This window comes from Cheilinus undulatus, linkage group 21, assembly GCF_018320785.1.
Source record: "Cheilinus undulatus linkage group 21, ASM1832078v1, whole genome shotgun sequence".
In the NCBI taxonomy this organism is placed as follows: domain Eukaryota; kingdom Metazoa; phylum Chordata; class Actinopteri; order Labriformes; family Labridae; genus Cheilinus; species Cheilinus undulatus.
In genome coordinates this window covers 14,875,423-14,894,201 of record NC_054885.1, presented here as the reverse complement: position 1 = coordinate 14,894,201, position 18,779 = coordinate 14,875,423, and the positions used below count along the sequence as shown (strand labels likewise).

Below are 18,779 nucleotides of genomic sequence, written 5' to 3'. Positions count from 1 at the left end.
CAACGTTAAAGATTCTACCAGGGAAAGTGGGATTCATTTTCTGTAACATAGCAGGTGAATAAGTAGGTAAAAAAGCTGACTACAGATGCAGACCCCAGAGGTGGTCATGGTACCATGACTGATCTGTGTTATAAAACACTCCACCTTAATCCATCTGAATGCACATTAAATAATGCATCTTACTGTCAAGCAATTATGCATTAAGGAAAATTTAATATTAAATATATGATTCTGAAAACAGATAATTTGCACAGGACTCTTAAGTACCTCCTGCTTAAAAAGCAGGGGCACTGTATAAAATAAATATATAAAAGAATGCAGTGACCTGCAAATCTCATAATGCCATATTTTATTCACAATAAAACATAAACATTTCAGATGCAGAAACTGGGAAATTTTACCGTTCAATGAAAAAATATTGGCTCATTTTGAACTTGATGGCAGCAACATGTCTCAAAAAAGTAGGGTGTACTATTCAAAAACAGCTGGAGGAGCATTCTGCAATGAATTAGGTTAATTGGCAGCAGGTCTGTCACATATAATAGAAAAGAGAGGCCATATGTGAACATGATCAAGAAATGCTGTCATCTTCTCCTGGCCAAAGCTCTTTAAAATGGCCTGATGCAAAATGGAAAGCTGTTCTGTGGTCAGATGAATCGAAATTTGAAATTCTCATTGGAAACTGACAGTGCCATGTCCTGTGGACTAAAAAGGAGAGAGACAATCCAGATTGTTATCAGTGACAGCTGTAAAGCCTGCATCTCTGATGGTTTGGGGTTGCATTAGTGCCTATGGCATGGGCAGCTTACACATCTGGAAAGGAACTACACTATATTGCCAAAAGTATTCTCTCCCCTGCCTTGACTCGTATATGAACTTAAGTGACATCCCATTCTTAATCTATTGGGTTTAATATGACATCGGTCCACCCTTTACAGCTATAACAGCTCCAGCTTTTCTGGGAAGGCTTTCCACTAGGTTTAGGAGTGTGTTTATGGGAATTTTTGACCATTCCTCCAGAAGTGTATTTGTGAGGTCACACACTGATGTCGGACAATAAGGCCTGGCTCTCAGTCTCTGCTCTAATTCATCCCAAAGGTGTTCTATCAGGTTGAGGTCAGGACTCTGTGCAGGCCAGTCAAGTTCATTCATACCAAACTCTCTCATCCATGTCTTTATGGACCTTGTTTGTGCACTGGTGCACTGTCATGTTGGAACAGGAGGAGGCCATCCCCAAACTGTTCCCACAAAGTTGGGAGCATGGAATTGTCCAAAATCTCTTGGTATGCTGAAGCATTCAGAGTTCCTTTCACTGGAACTAAGGAGCCAAGCCCAACTCCTGAAAAACAATCCCACACCATAATCCCCCTCCACCAAACTTTACACTTGGCACAATGCAGTCAGACAAGTACCGTTCTCCTGGCAGCCGCCAAACCCAGATTCGTCCATCAGATCATCAGATGGAGAAGCCTGATTTGTCAATCCAGAGAACGCATCTCCACTGCTCTTGAATGTGCTTTACACCACTGCATCCAACACTTTGCATTGCACTTGGTGATGTATGGCTTGGATGCAGCTGCTCAGCCATGGAAACCCATTCCATGAAGCTCTCTACGCACTGTTCTTGAGCTAATCTGAAGGCCACATGAAGTTTGGAGGTCTGTAGCGATTGACTGTGCAGAAAGTTGGCGACCTCAGCGCACAGCATCAGCTGACCCTGCTCCATCATTTTACGTGGCCTACCACTTTGTGACTGAGTTTCTGTTGTTCCCAGTCGCTTCCACTTTGTTATAATACCATTGAAAGTTGACTGTGGAATATTTAGGAGCACGGAAATTTCACAACTGGACTTGTTGCACAGGTGGCATCCTATCACATACCACGCTGAAATTCACTGAGCTCCTGAGAGCGACCATTCTTTCACAAATGTTTGCAGAAACAGTCTGCATGCCTAGGTGCATGATTTTTTACACCTGTGGCCATGGAAGTGATTGGAACACCTGATTTCAATTAATTGGATGGGTGAGTGAATACATTTGGCAATTTAGTGTATCAATGCTGAAAAGGAGACTGTGGTTTAGGTGCAATGTAGGCTCCCATCCAGATGATTGCCTCTTTCAGAGAGAGGGCCTTGCATATTTCAGCAAGACAATGCTAAACCACAAACATCCATCACAACAGAACAGCGTCACAGTAAAGGAGTCAGAGAACTTTCTGGGGATGTGTTGCTGCCATCAGTTCTGTTTAAATTCACATTTTACACAGTGCCCCAACTTTTGGGGATTTGGAGTTGCTTATAATGAAAATGCACCTTAACAAGTGATACTGTGTTCATGTATATTTTAGTTTTGATATACTGGAGGTGAGAAAGAATCATTTTGTTTCATCAAACAGTACAGACCCAGCAGCCTCTCTCTGCTGTTTTGAAGTCAAAACAGAAGCTGTACTTGGATCTAATGTTACACTTATAGACCAGAGCAGTTTTCATGTCCCCAAACAGCAGCAGACTTCTCTTCTGCTTGTGGGAAAGCTATTTTAGATTAAATCTTCCCTTCATCCTCACAGAGAACTTCCTTCACAACAGGCGGCTCCATGTTCATCTGCCTGTTCTGCTCTGAAACGGCTTTTCTGTCAGACACAACTCCATGCCAGGAGGGAAATCATCCACGTTCAAGTAGTCCCTCAGATAAAGACGACACAGGATACAAAGCTCAACGACAGCAGGTGCTCGAATTATCTCCCATCTCTCAGATAATGAAGCAATTTAAAGCCGGCTTCTGTTTCTGTTAGTGTGCTTTTCTCTACTGATTCTGTGATGATGTTGTACTCTTTACATCTGCTGCTGTAAGAGCCTCGTGAATCCAGCCTCAGTGGAGAAAGTCACAGATAGATTTGATTTATGTCCTCTTTGACAAGTTCACTCACAATGGGGAGGAAAAATTCAGAGGTGGAATATGTCCTTCTTGTAATCATTACTCTCTAAAGACTCCGATTAAGACGGTGCATTCCTTCTTACAAAAAAGGATAAGAAATTCTGACGCGTAGATATTTCAGGAACAGGTAGTGGCGCACAACAAAACAACCTGATGAACTAAACACAAAGTGTCTTACTGTTTGTGCCTCCTCAGGTTGTAACCATTATTACACACAGCGCTCACGCAGCAGTTGAACTTGCTCCTCTCAGGGGTGTTTGTCTTAAAAAGAAGAGCGGTTAGGTGCAAAGCTGGCACGTTCCTATCAGGCTGAAGAACACGACTGCTCTTTTGACTGCCAAAAACCTGGTCTAAAGTCTGACGCAGTGTGTTTCTGATATTGAGAAGACACTTTAGGCAGATTGGTGTTTATCTAAGAGCTAGTTTCACACATACAGGATGCACATCAGTGCAGCTACTCCATAGTTAAAAATCAGTGCAGATAATAAATGTTTTAATAGGATTGAAGGCTGAGACATGTGTTTAGTTCCAATCTCTCCTCTGTGCTTGCTTGCTCCAGTGTGAATTCTGTCTTTAAAATGCACACAGACACACAAATGCATACTCTATTACAGCCGAGATGGATTTATAATCATTCCTATGTGTGCCACTAACAATTTAGCCCTCAGATATTAAAACAGGCTGTCCAGTGTCCATTACACAGGCATTAGAGATTGTAATCGAGGGTTTCAGCTGTGAAAATGATTCAGTAAATGTTTATAGCCCACCTTTATTTGATGTCAAGCACACAGAAAATCATCATAATAGAGATCAGTGGTCCCCAACCATTTTTCCTTGGAGCCCCCCATACTTGTTTCAAAGACAAGCTGAGCCCCCCCCAAGACCCTAACAAAAAAATTATATTGTTATAATGTTGCCAAAAATCAACACTCATTTAATTGTTTTAGTGATAAAATCCTAAGAAAGTGGCTCTTCACAGGTTTTTCTTATCAAAAGACCATTGTATAAACTGTTAAAGTGTTTCACCATGATTTTAATTCAATATTTGCAAATCTAATTTTGACAATCTCAGAGCACAGAAAGCTTTGGTGAGATAATAAATGAGGTTATCTTTTTGTGCCTCATACAGAAATGTTTACTTCTTATTTTTTATTGTTTCTGATGTTGTAGGAATGCTTCATCAGCATATTTCAAACAATATCCTGTGTATGTTTCTCGCATTCAAAGGAGAGAAATTGGTCTATTAAAGAAGAAAAAGTAAAACCTGCTTTGCAACTGCCATCGTGCCAGCCATTCCCTTTAAAGTCCCTGTAAAGTGAAATCCAAAATTTGTGTCTTAACACGCTTGATATGTTGGAATAAGTCTGCTGTAAACATGAGATCTATGTGTGACTGAAGTCTGAAATTTTGATCGTTAGAAAGTTGTTTACCTCTTTCCTCCTTTCCTTTTAATGCTACGATGATATAAAATCCCAGAGCAGTGAATCTCAACAGAGTCTGTTGTTACAGAAGTCACTGCTTTCATTAAAAGTTAACAGCCAATGCTGTATTTTTGTTCCTTGTGAGGTAAATTTCCCAAATATATCAGCCACCGTGGACTACAGGTCATTCAAAGTATCATAACAGAGAGATTTGTGCCAGAAAACTTAAAAAAAAAAAATTTGAATTTAATCCCCCACTTTGTCTCTCTGCTCTGGCACAGAGCCAGGCAGCTGCACTCTGACCAGAAGTCATTGTAAGGTCAGGGGTCAGGCTAATTACTGGAGTGCCTGTCTATTTTCACTTGAATCAGATGCAGCAGGAAAAAAATCATATCTGCCAGAGCTGTGCTTTAATCAATATTCTGTTAGCACTGCGATGCTAAAGTTTAGTAAAATGACCAGTGATAGACATATTCTAATCCTGCCAAGTCTGTCACAATGAAAGCCTCCAATGCTAATCATCATTGAAGACTTTTATTTTGAAAAGCAACATTAGGAAATTGAATTTTTTCAATTGCAGTTTTACAATATATTTTTAGAAAGTTGCGAGGATCTTATATCTTGTGAGTGGGTGTGGCTCATCCAACTGACACGCCCACACCCTCCTAGAGCAGATTTTACAACCACATTTTTCCTGATTTTCAGGCTTAATTCTATAAACTTAGAGATGTTTTTCATGACTAAAATTTGCCCTGATGGTTCATAACATAGTGGCCTGTCATACAACAAACCTTAAATGCTGATTTTTTAAATCACTTTAAAGGGACTTTAAGAACCAGTCACTTGACTTTAATGCACTCTTAAAGTACATAAAAGCCGTTTCTCTGACTGGACTGATTCATGTTACACTAAAAACAAGCCTATGCAAAATCAAAGCACACAGTCCATCCTCTTTGTGCACTCTGCATGGCTTTATGCCAGAATTGTTCACCATCTAGATAGCAAAATGTGAACAGACATGCCTTAAATGCTTGTGCATGATGCTTTACAATGTCAAAGTAAGGATAAAAGATTGTCATTTATCCCAAAAAGTGCTGAGTCATTACAAACCAAGATTATAATTCCAGGGCCTGGGAAATTTCAAGTATTTCCCCCATGACTTCTCAAGATGTTTCCAATATTTTACAGCAGATTCTACAAAAAAATGTGTGAAGAAATTAAGAATTTCACAATTTTCCTAAAAAGCACAAGTGAAGCTTAAACATCTGGTGCTCCTCCAACATTGCTTATTTTTATTTGTAAAGGCTACTGGGTGAAGAAGTACTTTCAAAATTAAAGTGTACTAAATATAAATTGATAGTTTCCCTTTCTGCATAAACATTTGTAAAAGACCAATAGAAAAGTCTACTCCAATCATCATACTGGTGTCATTTATGCATCAAAGAGCTGAATTAAACATGTATACATTATTTTAGAGGGGATTTTCCAAATATCCTAATATATCATGTATCAGAATATGGCCAAAAATGTTGCAATATTTTTAGGCCAGTTCTAACTATTACCATGCTGTACATTGTCTTACTATTCCTTTAACATAGAAGTTAAGTTAGTTATTTGATGCTTTAAAAACCTTTTGAACAGGTACAAGAAAGTTTTCAGCTGTACTCAGTTTTTTAAATCATTGTGATAAATGTGAGATTTGGTTAGCAGAGGGAGCTGGAAGTCCATCCATACAGAAGTCCATCCATCAGTCCATTATCTATAACACTTGTCCCGTTGGGAGTCATGAGGGGCTGAGGCCAAATCTGGGTTCAAATCTGGTCATTTCTGACTTCCTCTAAAAAAGGTGACTGCCAAATTGCTGAACTTAAAAACAGAGCACTAATGTTTAAGTTTCAGAAACTAATGTGCCTTTCATCTAACCTGGTATGCCAGATGGATGTGTGAAACACATCCATCTGGTAAACCTCTCATAGACAGCGATTGGGAAAGGCAGAGCCTTTGAAAAAAACACTCAGAGGCTGATTGGATGAACGTTCTGTCCGTCACATCTTTATGGGCCAATCAGAGCAACAAAACACGTGACGTAGCCACTACCAAGCTGCACCCTTACCGAAGGAGTAAATTCCATACAGAACTGCATAACGCGAACCATGGCGACTGTAGACATGTGAGTAGACGACTTTTGCCATTTTTTAAAAGAAAACAACTCACTGCTGTTCTTTGTTTTTCTTTTAGCAAAGAAATGTCGTCAAGTTCCTATAAAACTGCCATCCACGCTAATCTCTTCCGCCATAACTGCATCTGTCTCTTGTTGCTGCTTGCATACGTCACGACTCCGCCGCGCCCGAAAGTACTGCCCCTCAACGCCGATTGGTCCTGTCACTCTCTTACCGGGCCCAAATGGTTCAGACGGGAGCTTTGCAAGATGGATTTGCCAGTGAGAAACACAGAAACAAACTGTCTGCTTTGCAAGGTTACCTTTCATCCACTCCCTTGAAATGAAGTTAAAATTAGAAGGTGATTAATGGAGGCAACACTCAAAGAGGTGTCATTAAACAACTGCAGAGGAGAACTCCAGAAAAAGGAGTCAAATGAGTGAAGGATGAAAAACATGGTGGTAAGTATGATGAAAATGACTTCTATGCAGTTTGGCTTCTCCTTTTGTCCTTTAAGTTGTTTCATTGACAGAGTAACTTTCCCAACTTCAATCAAAATTGTATTATTGGTGTCTGAGAATTAAAGGAGAAGGAGAAACTGTAATGGAAAACATAAATCTGTCTGATCCTCCGTGAATCAGTCGGAGTTTGTTTTTCCTTTATCCCTGCTGTATCATTTATCGAGGTTGCTGTGTCAAATACTAATGAAGTCCCTGAAAGTATTTCTGTGTAAATCCTGGAGTGCCTCACACCTGTGACATTTCAGTCTTCTACTCAGATTAATATGAGATGGGGGCAGTAAATATCCCTGAAACACAGAGGATGGGGCGCATTATTATGTTTATAAATCATGTGAGAGCAGATCTGCTGTGTGAGTGTTTGTCTGCTGCTGACTCAGTCAAAGGTGCGTCTTATTGCCCTGTTAACACAGGGCAGGACAGATAAGTAGCAGCAGAGCCTCGGGTAACAGACATCGCTGAGCCCCTCAGATGACGGCAGATTAACCTTGGGGCAGAGATTTCCTCCTTAGGGTCCTCAGGTATGTCTTTGCACTTTAAAATGGCTCAGAATCATGACAGTCACAGCCCGCTGTCCTCAAAAAGGAAGTGTTCAACTCTTAATTTAAGCACCTTTATCTTCAACAGTCTTACATTTTCTTGTACAAGCTGGTGATAAAATTAACCTTGTTTTTAGTGGTTATTGGTTCATTTAAAAAGTGCTGTTGAGTCATTTGGCATTGTATAGCCAGTATACTGCAAGACGAGATCTATATGATTTAACATATGCATGTAACCCCAAAATATGGAGCCCTAGAAACACACTTCTTGAAGAAATCCATTGTCCTTTGGTGTAGCCAGGAACTAAGAGGTGCACAACCAGCCCAACTCCCTAAATCCCCCATCAACATCAATAAAAGCTCAGCAACAGCTAATACCTCCAGGAGCTGTATTTTGGATTTTGCTGCCAGAGAGAGTGCAGGAAAATTAAGAGACTGCACAGACTGCTGATACGAACAGAAAGCTTAGATGTCCTGTGCTTTAATGATTCCTAGAAGGAAATTACAGCCATGGGATAAATAAAACCTGAAAGCTTCAGACACAACAGTAGTAAACAGCCGTAAGCCACCTACAGCATGAGCTATCAAAATATCCAGGAATGACCAAGACTGATGTAACATCAATAGATACAGAACAGTTTTTGCACCAGATACTGAAAAGCATGTGCAATAAATGCAAGACACAGAGCTTCAGGATGGCTCCCTATTAGATTCTACTCGTGACAGTACTAATTGATACTCTTATCAAAACTAATTTCATTTTGTTGTAGTGCAAAAAATCGAGACATTACTTAAAAAGTTGTAAAGGATTTCTGTTTTTAATTGTAGATTCTCTGGTCATGAAATTGTAAACTCATAGTGCTTTACTTCCCCTACCAGACTTCTTAGGTGATAAGGCTATTTATACTGAGCTCTCCCTGGTACTAATGAGCCCCAGACACATTGGCCGACCAGTGGAGGTACTTCAGTACTGACCAATCAGGTACCAAAATTTCTGTCAGGAACATTCTCCTCATACATTTTACTATTTTGTTGCAAAATGGTACATGGTGGATAAAACTCTGCTCAAAAGATGCTTCTTGGGTTAGTCAAGCAGAATGCTTTGACTTTCCAGGGAGCATGTAGCTAGAAACCCTCATATGGATAGATACATTTATGACAATGTGTACTGAATAAAGTAAAATTTGTTCAAAAGCAGTAGCATGAATCTCGATATGGGGGTGCAACAAGCTTTATGCTTCAAAGGAGGAGGCTGGGGTGGAGGAGTTTAAACTTTACCAGCAGCAGTGTGGTGCATTAGCACAAATGCAAGCAGAGATTTATGAGAAGTACGTCGTATTTAAATACACCATTGTGTTGAGAGAAAGAGCTGCGATTGGCTGTGGGAGCTGGGAGGTGACTATTTTGGATCAGCTGTGCGTATGACTACCATGTCCTGCACAAACACTGAGCGTCATTTGTTTAACGTGCTTTCTTTAATCCTGTATAGATTTCACCAGCAGCCAGTTTGACTACAGAAAACCTGCTGATTTCTCCTGTTTCATCCTTTTCACTGACTTTGGTTCAAACATGCAACAGGGAGTGTATCTGACTAGCTAGCTGTGCTACTATCATAAGCAACTCTAGCTCTCAATGTATGACTGTGCCTGACAGACTAATGTGTTGCCTGTACTAGCTATAGAAATAGTGGGTAAGACACTCAGCCTGTCCTATTTTCTTTAAGGAAAAGCATCAGGGTGCAATGTGGATTTTACAAATCCCAAATCTCTCACAACTTTACACCATTTCTCCTCCAACTTTTTAAAACATTTTCCTTTGCCTGAATGTCTCTCTACTTTCTTGACATAGCTTTAGACTGTTTTATTTCTGCACTATGAACAGTGGTGGAGTTAACATCCCCCTGGGTAGACAGAATGGAAGAGGCACGATCCAAATATGCATCACTGGTAGCGGAGTGTCAAAGGCAGGGGTGGAAGGCCAGCTGTGAGCCTGTCAAAGTAGGCTGCAGGGGCTTTGCAGGGTGAACTGGGCACCAAGTCCTGGGAATTGAGGGATCTATGGGCAGCAGAGATGATGAGCCGCCATGAACATCCTGCTGAAAAGCTTCCTGGTGGCTCTGGATTAAGAGGAGTGATGAATGGTATAGTAAGCTACCTGGACATATGTGACCAAAGCTGGTAAAAAGTCCTACAAGTCGTCCAAGGTCATTTTTGGGTTTTTTACACATTATGAAAGTGTAGATTCCAAGCTTTCAAATGGTGTATCATACACCTTAATCTGATCATATTTTACAAAGATATGCTCATATGAATGTTAACTTCTAGTTCCTGTTTGTTCTGGGAAAAACAGGCTCAAAGTTTCAGGACTTCTCCTACCTTCAGGCAGGCCGGGAGATGGGCGTGAACAATAGGGCCACATTTACATAAAGTCCACCCAAACCAAGCTTCTGAATCGGACTGGTGACGCTCATCAAAATATTCCCAGAGGAAATCCGCCGTCGAGTTCCCCTGTCGAGTGATCTTGAAGTTGTCCGAAGTCTGTTGATAATTCTTGCTGCTTCTTCATCGTCTCTTCTACTTTTCTTCGCTGCAGGGTGCATCTTGAGGCTTGTTGTTAAAGGTGATAACTAGAAACAGCTGTAGTTACGTGCTCAGGGGGTTGGCGTTTGAGCCATGCAGTGTTTGTTATTGTCCATCTCAATGGGTGAAACTGGGAACAATGGCAGACTGAGCAGCCAATTATCACCCTGCAATTTCGCTTTCCTCTCCCCTCAATATCCTTGCAGCAACTGCGAGAATAGGGCATTTTAAAACACAAAATGAATGCTTTTAAATATCACATTTGTGTTACTTTTTTAATCGAATGAGTAGTTTAAATGTCGGACTTGCATAAAATGAGAAAAAACGAAAAATGGATTTCTCATCCACCGGAATGTCGACTTGCAGGAACTTTATCTGGCCAGAGCCAGATCACTCCTGGCTAGGGCGCTTTGGAGAGGATGTCTGATGATAAGACAGGGAACACCCCATGACCTACTGAAGATTAGTCCAGGTTGCACCTTGAGGTGTATCATACAGCAGTTTCCAACATCTGTTGTGTCAAGGACACATCCAGCTGAAAGTCACCAGTTTACACAGTCACAAACTATACTGTAACACCTGCTTCACTTGGCATTGCCAACATCTAAGACTTTAGATTAATGACCACGCTTTTTTTTTCCCCTGGTATATGAACGGGTACCTCAAAAGGATCAAAATGAAAATAAATAATAAGTTGAATAATATCAGATCAAACTTTCAAGAACAATGATAGTTCAGCTTTTCCACTACTAGAACAATTAAAAGAAATTCTTCAATTGAAACAAACTGGTCCCTTAATGCTCTTTTGTCTTTAGTGTTTATGTGAAGACTTGTAGTCTGATAGTGAAGTGAATGCTGTTTTAGTAGCACATTGCTACATGTAGTTAACAGACGACTCTTACCTTGGCCCGCAGCACAGTGCAGTGTAGCTCACTGGAGCTCTGCTCATATCTCAGCTCAAACTCCAGCGTCCCCAGAGCAGCTGAAGAAATGACACAAGAAGAAACAGAGATGAGACCCTATTATCATAACCTATTAAATAAACATGATTTACAACACTCGCACCAGTGGAGGGAAAAACTGACATTGTTGGGAAGCCCGTCAGAATAAATTGAAAGCATGCGAGGGAAGAGAATTTCTGAGGAGCAACATGCGTTCAAAGGATGGAAATCCAATTTAGCGGAGCTGCACCTGTCACATGAACGTTAACACAACACATCACATGTCAGCACAGAAAATCCTCTTAAAAAGGAGAGCCATCATGTTTGCCAAGGCTTGTTTTGACCACGCTTAAATACTGTGTGTAATAATACAAACATGTTCATAGAAAGAGACACAAACACACCGCACAAGCTGGAGTTCATCCAGTGTTGTTATATAAGACGATACATACAGAATATGATTCACAGGGATTAGAGGAAACGTTTATTTTAGGCACCAGCGCTCGTAAATACCAACAAACCACAGCTTACAAAACCTATTGTGTTGTACTAAACTATATCCTATTGTTAGCTGTTGTTGCCTCAAAGTTAGCATCTGTGTACTCAGAGTTAGAGGGATCAACTTAACAACAAGAGATGTAATAATGTAAATATGAAGAAACGACAAGAAGGGCGACTAAAACAACTAAAAAAAGGCATAACCAAATTTGATTGGTTCGAGAGGACTTCAAAGAGATGACTAAAACCAAAAAAAGGACCACAAAAACAACCAATAAGGCATAACCAATTGATTACTTTAAGAGGACTTCAAAGAGATGTCAAAATATGAAGAAACTACAAAAAGACAACTAAAAACAGCCTCAGATGCGTAACCAAATCATTACTTTCAGAGGACTTCAAAGAGACAATGACAAAGACATCAAAGATCAAGGTGCAAAACAACCAAAAAGATAAACCCAGGAGAGATTCAAAACAAATCTACGAGAAGCAAAACAAGCACCAAAAAGTCTGCAAAAGTACAAAAAATGATGATAAAGAAACATCAAACAAACACAGAGTGACATGAAATGAAAACAAAAAAAGATCTGAAAAGATAACTGAAACACGTTTACAAAGAGTTGAAAATAATGAGTCAACTACAAAGAGACAACATGACTATGAGGTCTTGATCAAAAGCATGACTTGACTCTATCTTAATCAATCTTTTTAGTCTAAAGGCTCCAGCCCCCCCACCCCTTTTTTTCAAAAAACAAAACAAACAAAACATTTGAATCAATATAGTTGCTAAAGCTTTAACAAAACACCTAATAAGGCTGCTTCTTTTATCTATTATTTATCTTTTGTTTTATCAGAGCAGTTTTTTATCATCTTTGTTTGAATGTGTTTCTGTTGTGTTAAATCACATCACAGGCAAAACTTGTATTTGGTGTGTCAAACTCACAGCACAGATTCAGCCATGCTCCTTTTTTTACATGCACAGTTAAGTCATGCTATGGTTATGGCTCAGTTAGGCCTTATAGTGAGTATTCGACCCCTTGGATGTTTTGCCATTTTATGATTTAAAAATGAATCATGATCAGTATAATTTGGCTTTTTTAAATTTATTTTGTTACATTTTTTTGTACATAAAATCTGTCTAATGTCAAAGTGAAAATAGATTTCTACAAAGTAATGCCAATTAAACAAAAATATGTAAGGTAGAATACAGAGAAGAGCTACATGTTTATCTACCTATCAACTCCCCTCTCTGTCACGCTACTTCACACACCCAGGCATGCCGCTCCTCCTCTTCTCTCTTCTCTTTGTAACAAAAAGTAATCTACTTTTCTTCAGAGTTTTTATAATCAGTAATCTATTTTTAGCCCGTCCTCGTCATGTTTTTCTCATTAAACAAAGGTCATTAAACAAACATTTTTTCGTCATTAACAAAATGAACACTGGGTCCAACCAGTGTTCATTTCTCACAATTAGTGAATTAGTGAATTGGGGATCACCTAAGTGAATCAGTATCTGGAAAGTCTAGTCCCTGGTTTATCGGTATTCCTGGCTACCATTACACCTTGAAGACAAAAGAACACTCCAAGCAACTCAGAGAAAGGGTTATTGAAAAGTTTAAGTCAGGGGATGGATACAAAAATATTTCCAAGGCACTGAACATCCTCCAGAGTTCAGTTAATCCATCATCAAGAAATGGAGGAAATATGGCACATGTGTAAATCTGCCTAGACCAGGCCGTCCTCCCAAAGTGAGTGACCGTGCAAGAAGGAGACTAGTGAGAGAGGCCACTAAGACACCTACGACTTATCTGAAGAAGTTAGAAGCTTCAGCAGCTGAAAGACTGCAAACAACTGCTTCGGGTTCTTCACCAGTCAAAGCTTTATGGGAGAGTGGCAAAGAGAAAGCAACTGTTGAAGAAAACTCATATTAATTTGAAACAAGTTTGCCAAAAGTGACGTGGGAGACTCCATGTGCAAGTGGAAGAAAGAATGGTGGTTTTTCACGATCAGACATCAGACAAGACCTCGTCTGATGGTCAACATGTGTTTGCAGACACCAAACACACCATCCTAACTGTGGAGCAGGGCGGTGGCAGCATCATACTGTGGGGATGCTTCTTGGCTGATTTATCAAATGTATAAAAAGGAAAAATACCCAAAGAGATGAAAACATTTTATAGTCACTCGACTTAATTTATTGACTGTCCTTGTCCCATTATAAAAGCTTTGGAATGACTTTTGGGAATTCAACTTTGGGCTCACTGGCACACTTGAGCTCCAAGGTCCAGTCTGTTTGACCTGTGTGGGTACCCTGTACCATGTATGGTACACCTCTTTGGCCCTGGCACAGATGAAGAGGTGGGCTTTATAACAATGAATACTCATGCCTCCACACAAGCACAGATGACTGATGTACACATGACAAAACCATTCTTCTCAACAATCATTTTAAACAGTGACAGAGTTAGTCACCTGTGTCTGACCGGAAGGAAAAAAAAGCTACAAAGTGAGAACAGCTACTGTCACGTCTGTTTCTCTGTTGTGCTGACTCTGTGAGACCATGTGTTTAGAAAACTGCGTGTCATATTGTGATGTGATGACAAATCTGTGCCCAGGCCTAGTTGGACTTCAATGCAATGTGAGCGTTGGCTAGTAGGGAGTAAAGAGGGAGGCAAGTGTGCTTCAACACAGTTCAGGGTAGCTGGGTCTATGAGTGTATATCACATCATCTGGACTGACAAACATCAACAAAAACTACTGTGTATGGACTTTGATAGCATACTCATCAGGAGCTGAATGAATTGTAATAATTTTGGTGGTTCTCTGCCTGGTCATTAGCTCAATGTTTCATTGTGCCACATACTTTGGTATTCGACTTCATGGCATTGTTTTAGATCTGAAGATGGTGAGGGCGTGGCAGATCTTGTTTTGGCTCCTCTCTCTCTCAGCCCTTATGTTTGAGTCCTTTGACTCAGAATCAAAGGAGGAAACAGAGACCCTACCATCTGTAAATTACTCATCTAAGATTGTCACTGAATGATGAAGTGCTTTGCAATCTTTATTCTTGATAGCAGATAGCACATACATGAAACCGAAGCTGAGATGATCCAGTTTGTTTAAGGCTAATATTATTTCATTATTGATCTAAATTCTGCCTTGAAACGTCAAACACTCACTGCCAAAATAAATCCTTAGTGGCATGAACCAAACACCCACAATAAAAAGCAGTCAATAATGGTCGACATTAAAATCCTGCTGTTGTAAGTCATCAGAAAGCTCTAAATCTGGGGGTAAAGAGTGGAATAGCAGTTGTAGGCTGTATGGCTGTCAAATTCCATGCATGTTTTTCAGAAAAAAAAATCATTCAACTAAAAGGGGGATAATTGGTTGCTCAATGTGGTGATTTAGGACGCTCTTGAAAAGCAAGGGAAAAGTTATACACACTGAAAGGGGTGAAACCAGGCTCTGCAAGAGTGAAAAATGTAAAAATGAGGAAAGAAATACTTAAAAAGAAAACAAGTTTCAACCATTAAGGTCATAATCAAGGGTTGCAAACAAACATTTCTATTGTAGCTACACCATTTTATCTATTACACCTAATGATGGACAGTCTGTTTGCAAACCCAAATGATGTCCTAAAAAGATGAAATCCAGGTGCATCTCATAAAACTGGAAGATCATAAAACAATCATTTTCACCATGATTTGCTTCAGAAAGTTCAACTTCCATTCATTCCAAATTCCACTCATACGAGGTGGAATATTTCAGTTTGATTTAATCTTGATGATTATAGCTAACAGCTGATAAAAATCTAAAATCCACTATCTCAAAATATTAGCATATTTTGGAGAAGTCCAATTTGCAAACATTTCCTGAGCCTTCATTCCCTCATTCTGGTTCAGTACACACAACCACAATCATGAGGAAGACTGCTGACTTGACTATATTCCAGAAGACTGAAAGGAGCTGTGCTTAGAGTCATATCAAAGCAAGAAAAGGGGCACAAGCAACCGGGATGAGCTCAGATTATTATTAAACAAAGCAGATTCAAGAACTTACAGGAGCTTCACTGAGCCCAGAGTCAGTGATCAAAAGGCACCACACACAGATGGGTCCAGGAAATGGACTACAAGTGTCCTGTTGCTTGTGTCAAAGCACTCCTGAACCACCAATGTTATAAGGTTCTCACCAGGGCTAAGGAGAAAAAGAGCTGGACTGCTCAGTGCTCCAAAGTCCTGTTTTCAGATGAAAGCAAATTTTTAAGGTCCCGGAGTCTGGAGGAAAATCCAAGAGGCACAAAATCCAAGGTGCTTGGAATCTGGTGTGGAATTCCACAGTCAGTGATGGTTTCAGGTGCCTTGTCATTGGTGGATGCTGGTCCACTGTGCTTTATCAAGTCCAGTGTCAATGCTGTCAGTCGTCTTCCAGGAGATTTTGGAGCACTTCATGCCTCCATCTGATAAGAAGCTTTATGGAGATACTGATTTGCTTTTCCAGCAGGACTTTGCACCTGCCCACAGTAAAGCCAAAACCACCAGAAACTAGTTTTCTGACCATGGTGTTACAGCGCTAGATTATAGCCAGCCAACTTGTTTCCTTTGAACCCCAAAGAGAAACTCTGTGGAAATGTGAAGAGGAAAATTAAAGACACCAGACGAAAGAATACAGACGAGTCGAAGGCTGCTGTAAGAGCAAAAAGGGCTTCATAACACCCCCGCAGTGCCACGGACTGATTGGCTCCATGTCACAAAGATGTAGTAATTAATTCAAACCAGAAGATGGTCATTTCTGTATTATTAATCCTTTTTTGTACTGATATTCTGTGACATTCTAATATTTTGAGGTAGTGGATTTTGGATTTTTTTAAGCTGTAAACAATATACATCAAAATTAACAGGGACATATGATACAAAAATCACTGTTTCAGGTGTTTCTAACAGGTTTTTCCCTGGCTTGTCCTCAGTCCTCCCAAGAATCAGAAAAATCCTTTCTCCACCTCTCAGAATGTGTGTGCTTAAACAAGCCTTTCTCAGATTTTCCCCTCATGACCTCATGTGAGGAGTTAGCCGCGCCCCCAGCTTTGTTTGGCCCTCCCCGCTTGGAAGAAAGTTCGGCCCTCGTCTAATGATCTTCCTTTCAGCTGTCAGCTGAGATGCCAGATAGCTCAGTGGGTTACCCTGCTGACTTAGGTCTGGGAGACTGATGGTTCAAATCCCAGTCAGTACATAAGCCATATCCAGTTTGGGCCTTGGGTAAGATCCTTAACTTTGGATTAAAGGTAACATCAGGAGTGCCACATCCATTTCCTGAGAGGGGTGTGGTCAGGGGCGGAGTCAGACGGATAAGTAACATTTAAAGCCATAGTAACAGCTCGTTCTGAGCAGGGCTGAAAGTGAGGGGTTTTAAGACATGCAAAAATCCAATACTGGAGTGTTTTTTTTTTCAGCAAAAAACTTCACAGGCATTTTTTTGTGGACCTCTGAGACCGATATAAACTTGACTTAAAGGGGTAAAATTTGTCCCCATTAAAACACAAAAGGTGTTGAAATATTTCACTTTGCATGACATGACTCTAGAATATATAGACCTTTAACTTCTTGAATCAAAGTGGAACTTTTCCATGATATTCTTATTTTTTGAGATGGACGTGTATGTTGGCTTTCAAATGATTTGGCAGTGTGGCTGTTCTGGGATCCCACTGCCCTTCCATGACCCTACATGGAAACAGGAAAAAGCAAGAACAGCACACATTCCTGCCTTTTCTGTGCCCACAAGGAAAGCCTGACCTCCAATTTCCATTTACAGTGAATCGCCGGCAGATCGCACTGCGGAGCACATCACTCCCTCTCTTGTCTATAAGAGCATTTCCACAGCCGGCGCTCCAGACCGGCAGCGGTGAGTGCCTGGACTGACACTTCACTCCCCTTCGTTCAAGATACGCTGCAAGTCTATTTTCAGCACTGGCCGCTGGCAAACCACATCAATACCCATTGATCAGAAAGCTCCAGAAGAGGAAGTCACCGAGAGGTCAGTGGGTCACAGAGCTATAGCCACTCCACTGATGAGGAAAAGTTAACTTTTGGGGATATTTAGCCAAAGAATTTTGCATAAAACCATAGATCCTTTAAGCAAACATTAACCTTTTAACTTCCTAATGTACTCACTCAATGGCAGAAGCAATAATATCATGGACTTATACTGTGGAAAGGATGATAAATTAACCCCAAAAGGTAAACTAGTCCGCTGTTGACATACTATTCCCAATTGAACTCGCAGTTCTCGCAGCTCGCCTTTGGTCAGATTGGACCGGTCACTTCGGTGCGCGGCGCAGTAATCCTGTGTGGAAATTGTGGGTAACGCAGGGAGAGAAGCAGCAAGAAACCCAGAGCAGAGCAGGCATCAATGACAACATAAGGACATTGATTAAGACAGATGCAGCATAAAGGAGGAGCTGGGGTGGAGGAGGGATGCAAAAAGTGGTTTGTCGAGGGGGCAGCAAAACTTAGCCAGGCTAGAGCAGCATGCTTAGGACAAATCAGCTGGCCGTCAGCTGATGAGGGCTTGCGTGATTGGCTGATCTCAGTTATATGACAAGTCTTGACTCTGTGGCCAGCTTGAATAAACGCTATACGGTCTATATCTCGTGTAAGCAGTAAAAGACAGGCACTTAGATAAACTAGTTTAAAAAGAACATCTTTATGCTGATAGTCTTGTTTGCTTTGTAACTTCCTGAAAGGCCTTTCTTTTCATTTCAGTCTGTCATAAGGAGTTAAAAACTCCTCACAGAACCTTTAAGTTGTTTCAATTCATTTATGTCCAGTGGCTTTGAAAGTCAATAAAAATGTAGCACAGTTGACTTGAAATCAGCTTTCATAGAAAATATCAATCATGTGAAGAGCCTGTGTGCGTTAAAACCAAAGCTCAGCCGTCACTGGCTGTATACGCCTGAGCTCTTTGAGGATGAAAATAAATTCAATCTAACTTGCAGAGGGAGGAGATAAACAAACCGTCTACAGGGCTACAGTTTATGGATAAATATCTCCCTGCCGACCCCTCTGCAGCTCTGAACTCCTAAAGAAAAAAATCTGTGCAGTCTCCACTCAAATGTTTTTAATGCAGCTTTTTTTTCCCCCTTTCAAATTTAAATGCTTATGATTTTAATTCCTCCTACCTCCACTGACTTACAGCAGCC

The 18,779-nt window shown here is 40.5% G+C and overlaps 1 protein-coding gene across 1 annotated transcript in view; it reads right to left on the bottom strand.

Annotated features, from left to right (window-relative positions):
• doc2a (double C2-like domains, alpha) overlaps positions 1-18,779 on the bottom strand; it is an 85,948-nt gene that overhangs the window by 48,437 nt on the left and 18,732 nt on the right. Inside the window, exon 3 of the mRNA XM_041778339.1 lies at positions 11,052-11,131. Coding sequence (XP_041634273.1) covers positions 11,052-11,131 — 80 coding nt within the window. The remainder of the gene's footprint in view (positions 1-11,051; positions 11,132-18,779) is intronic.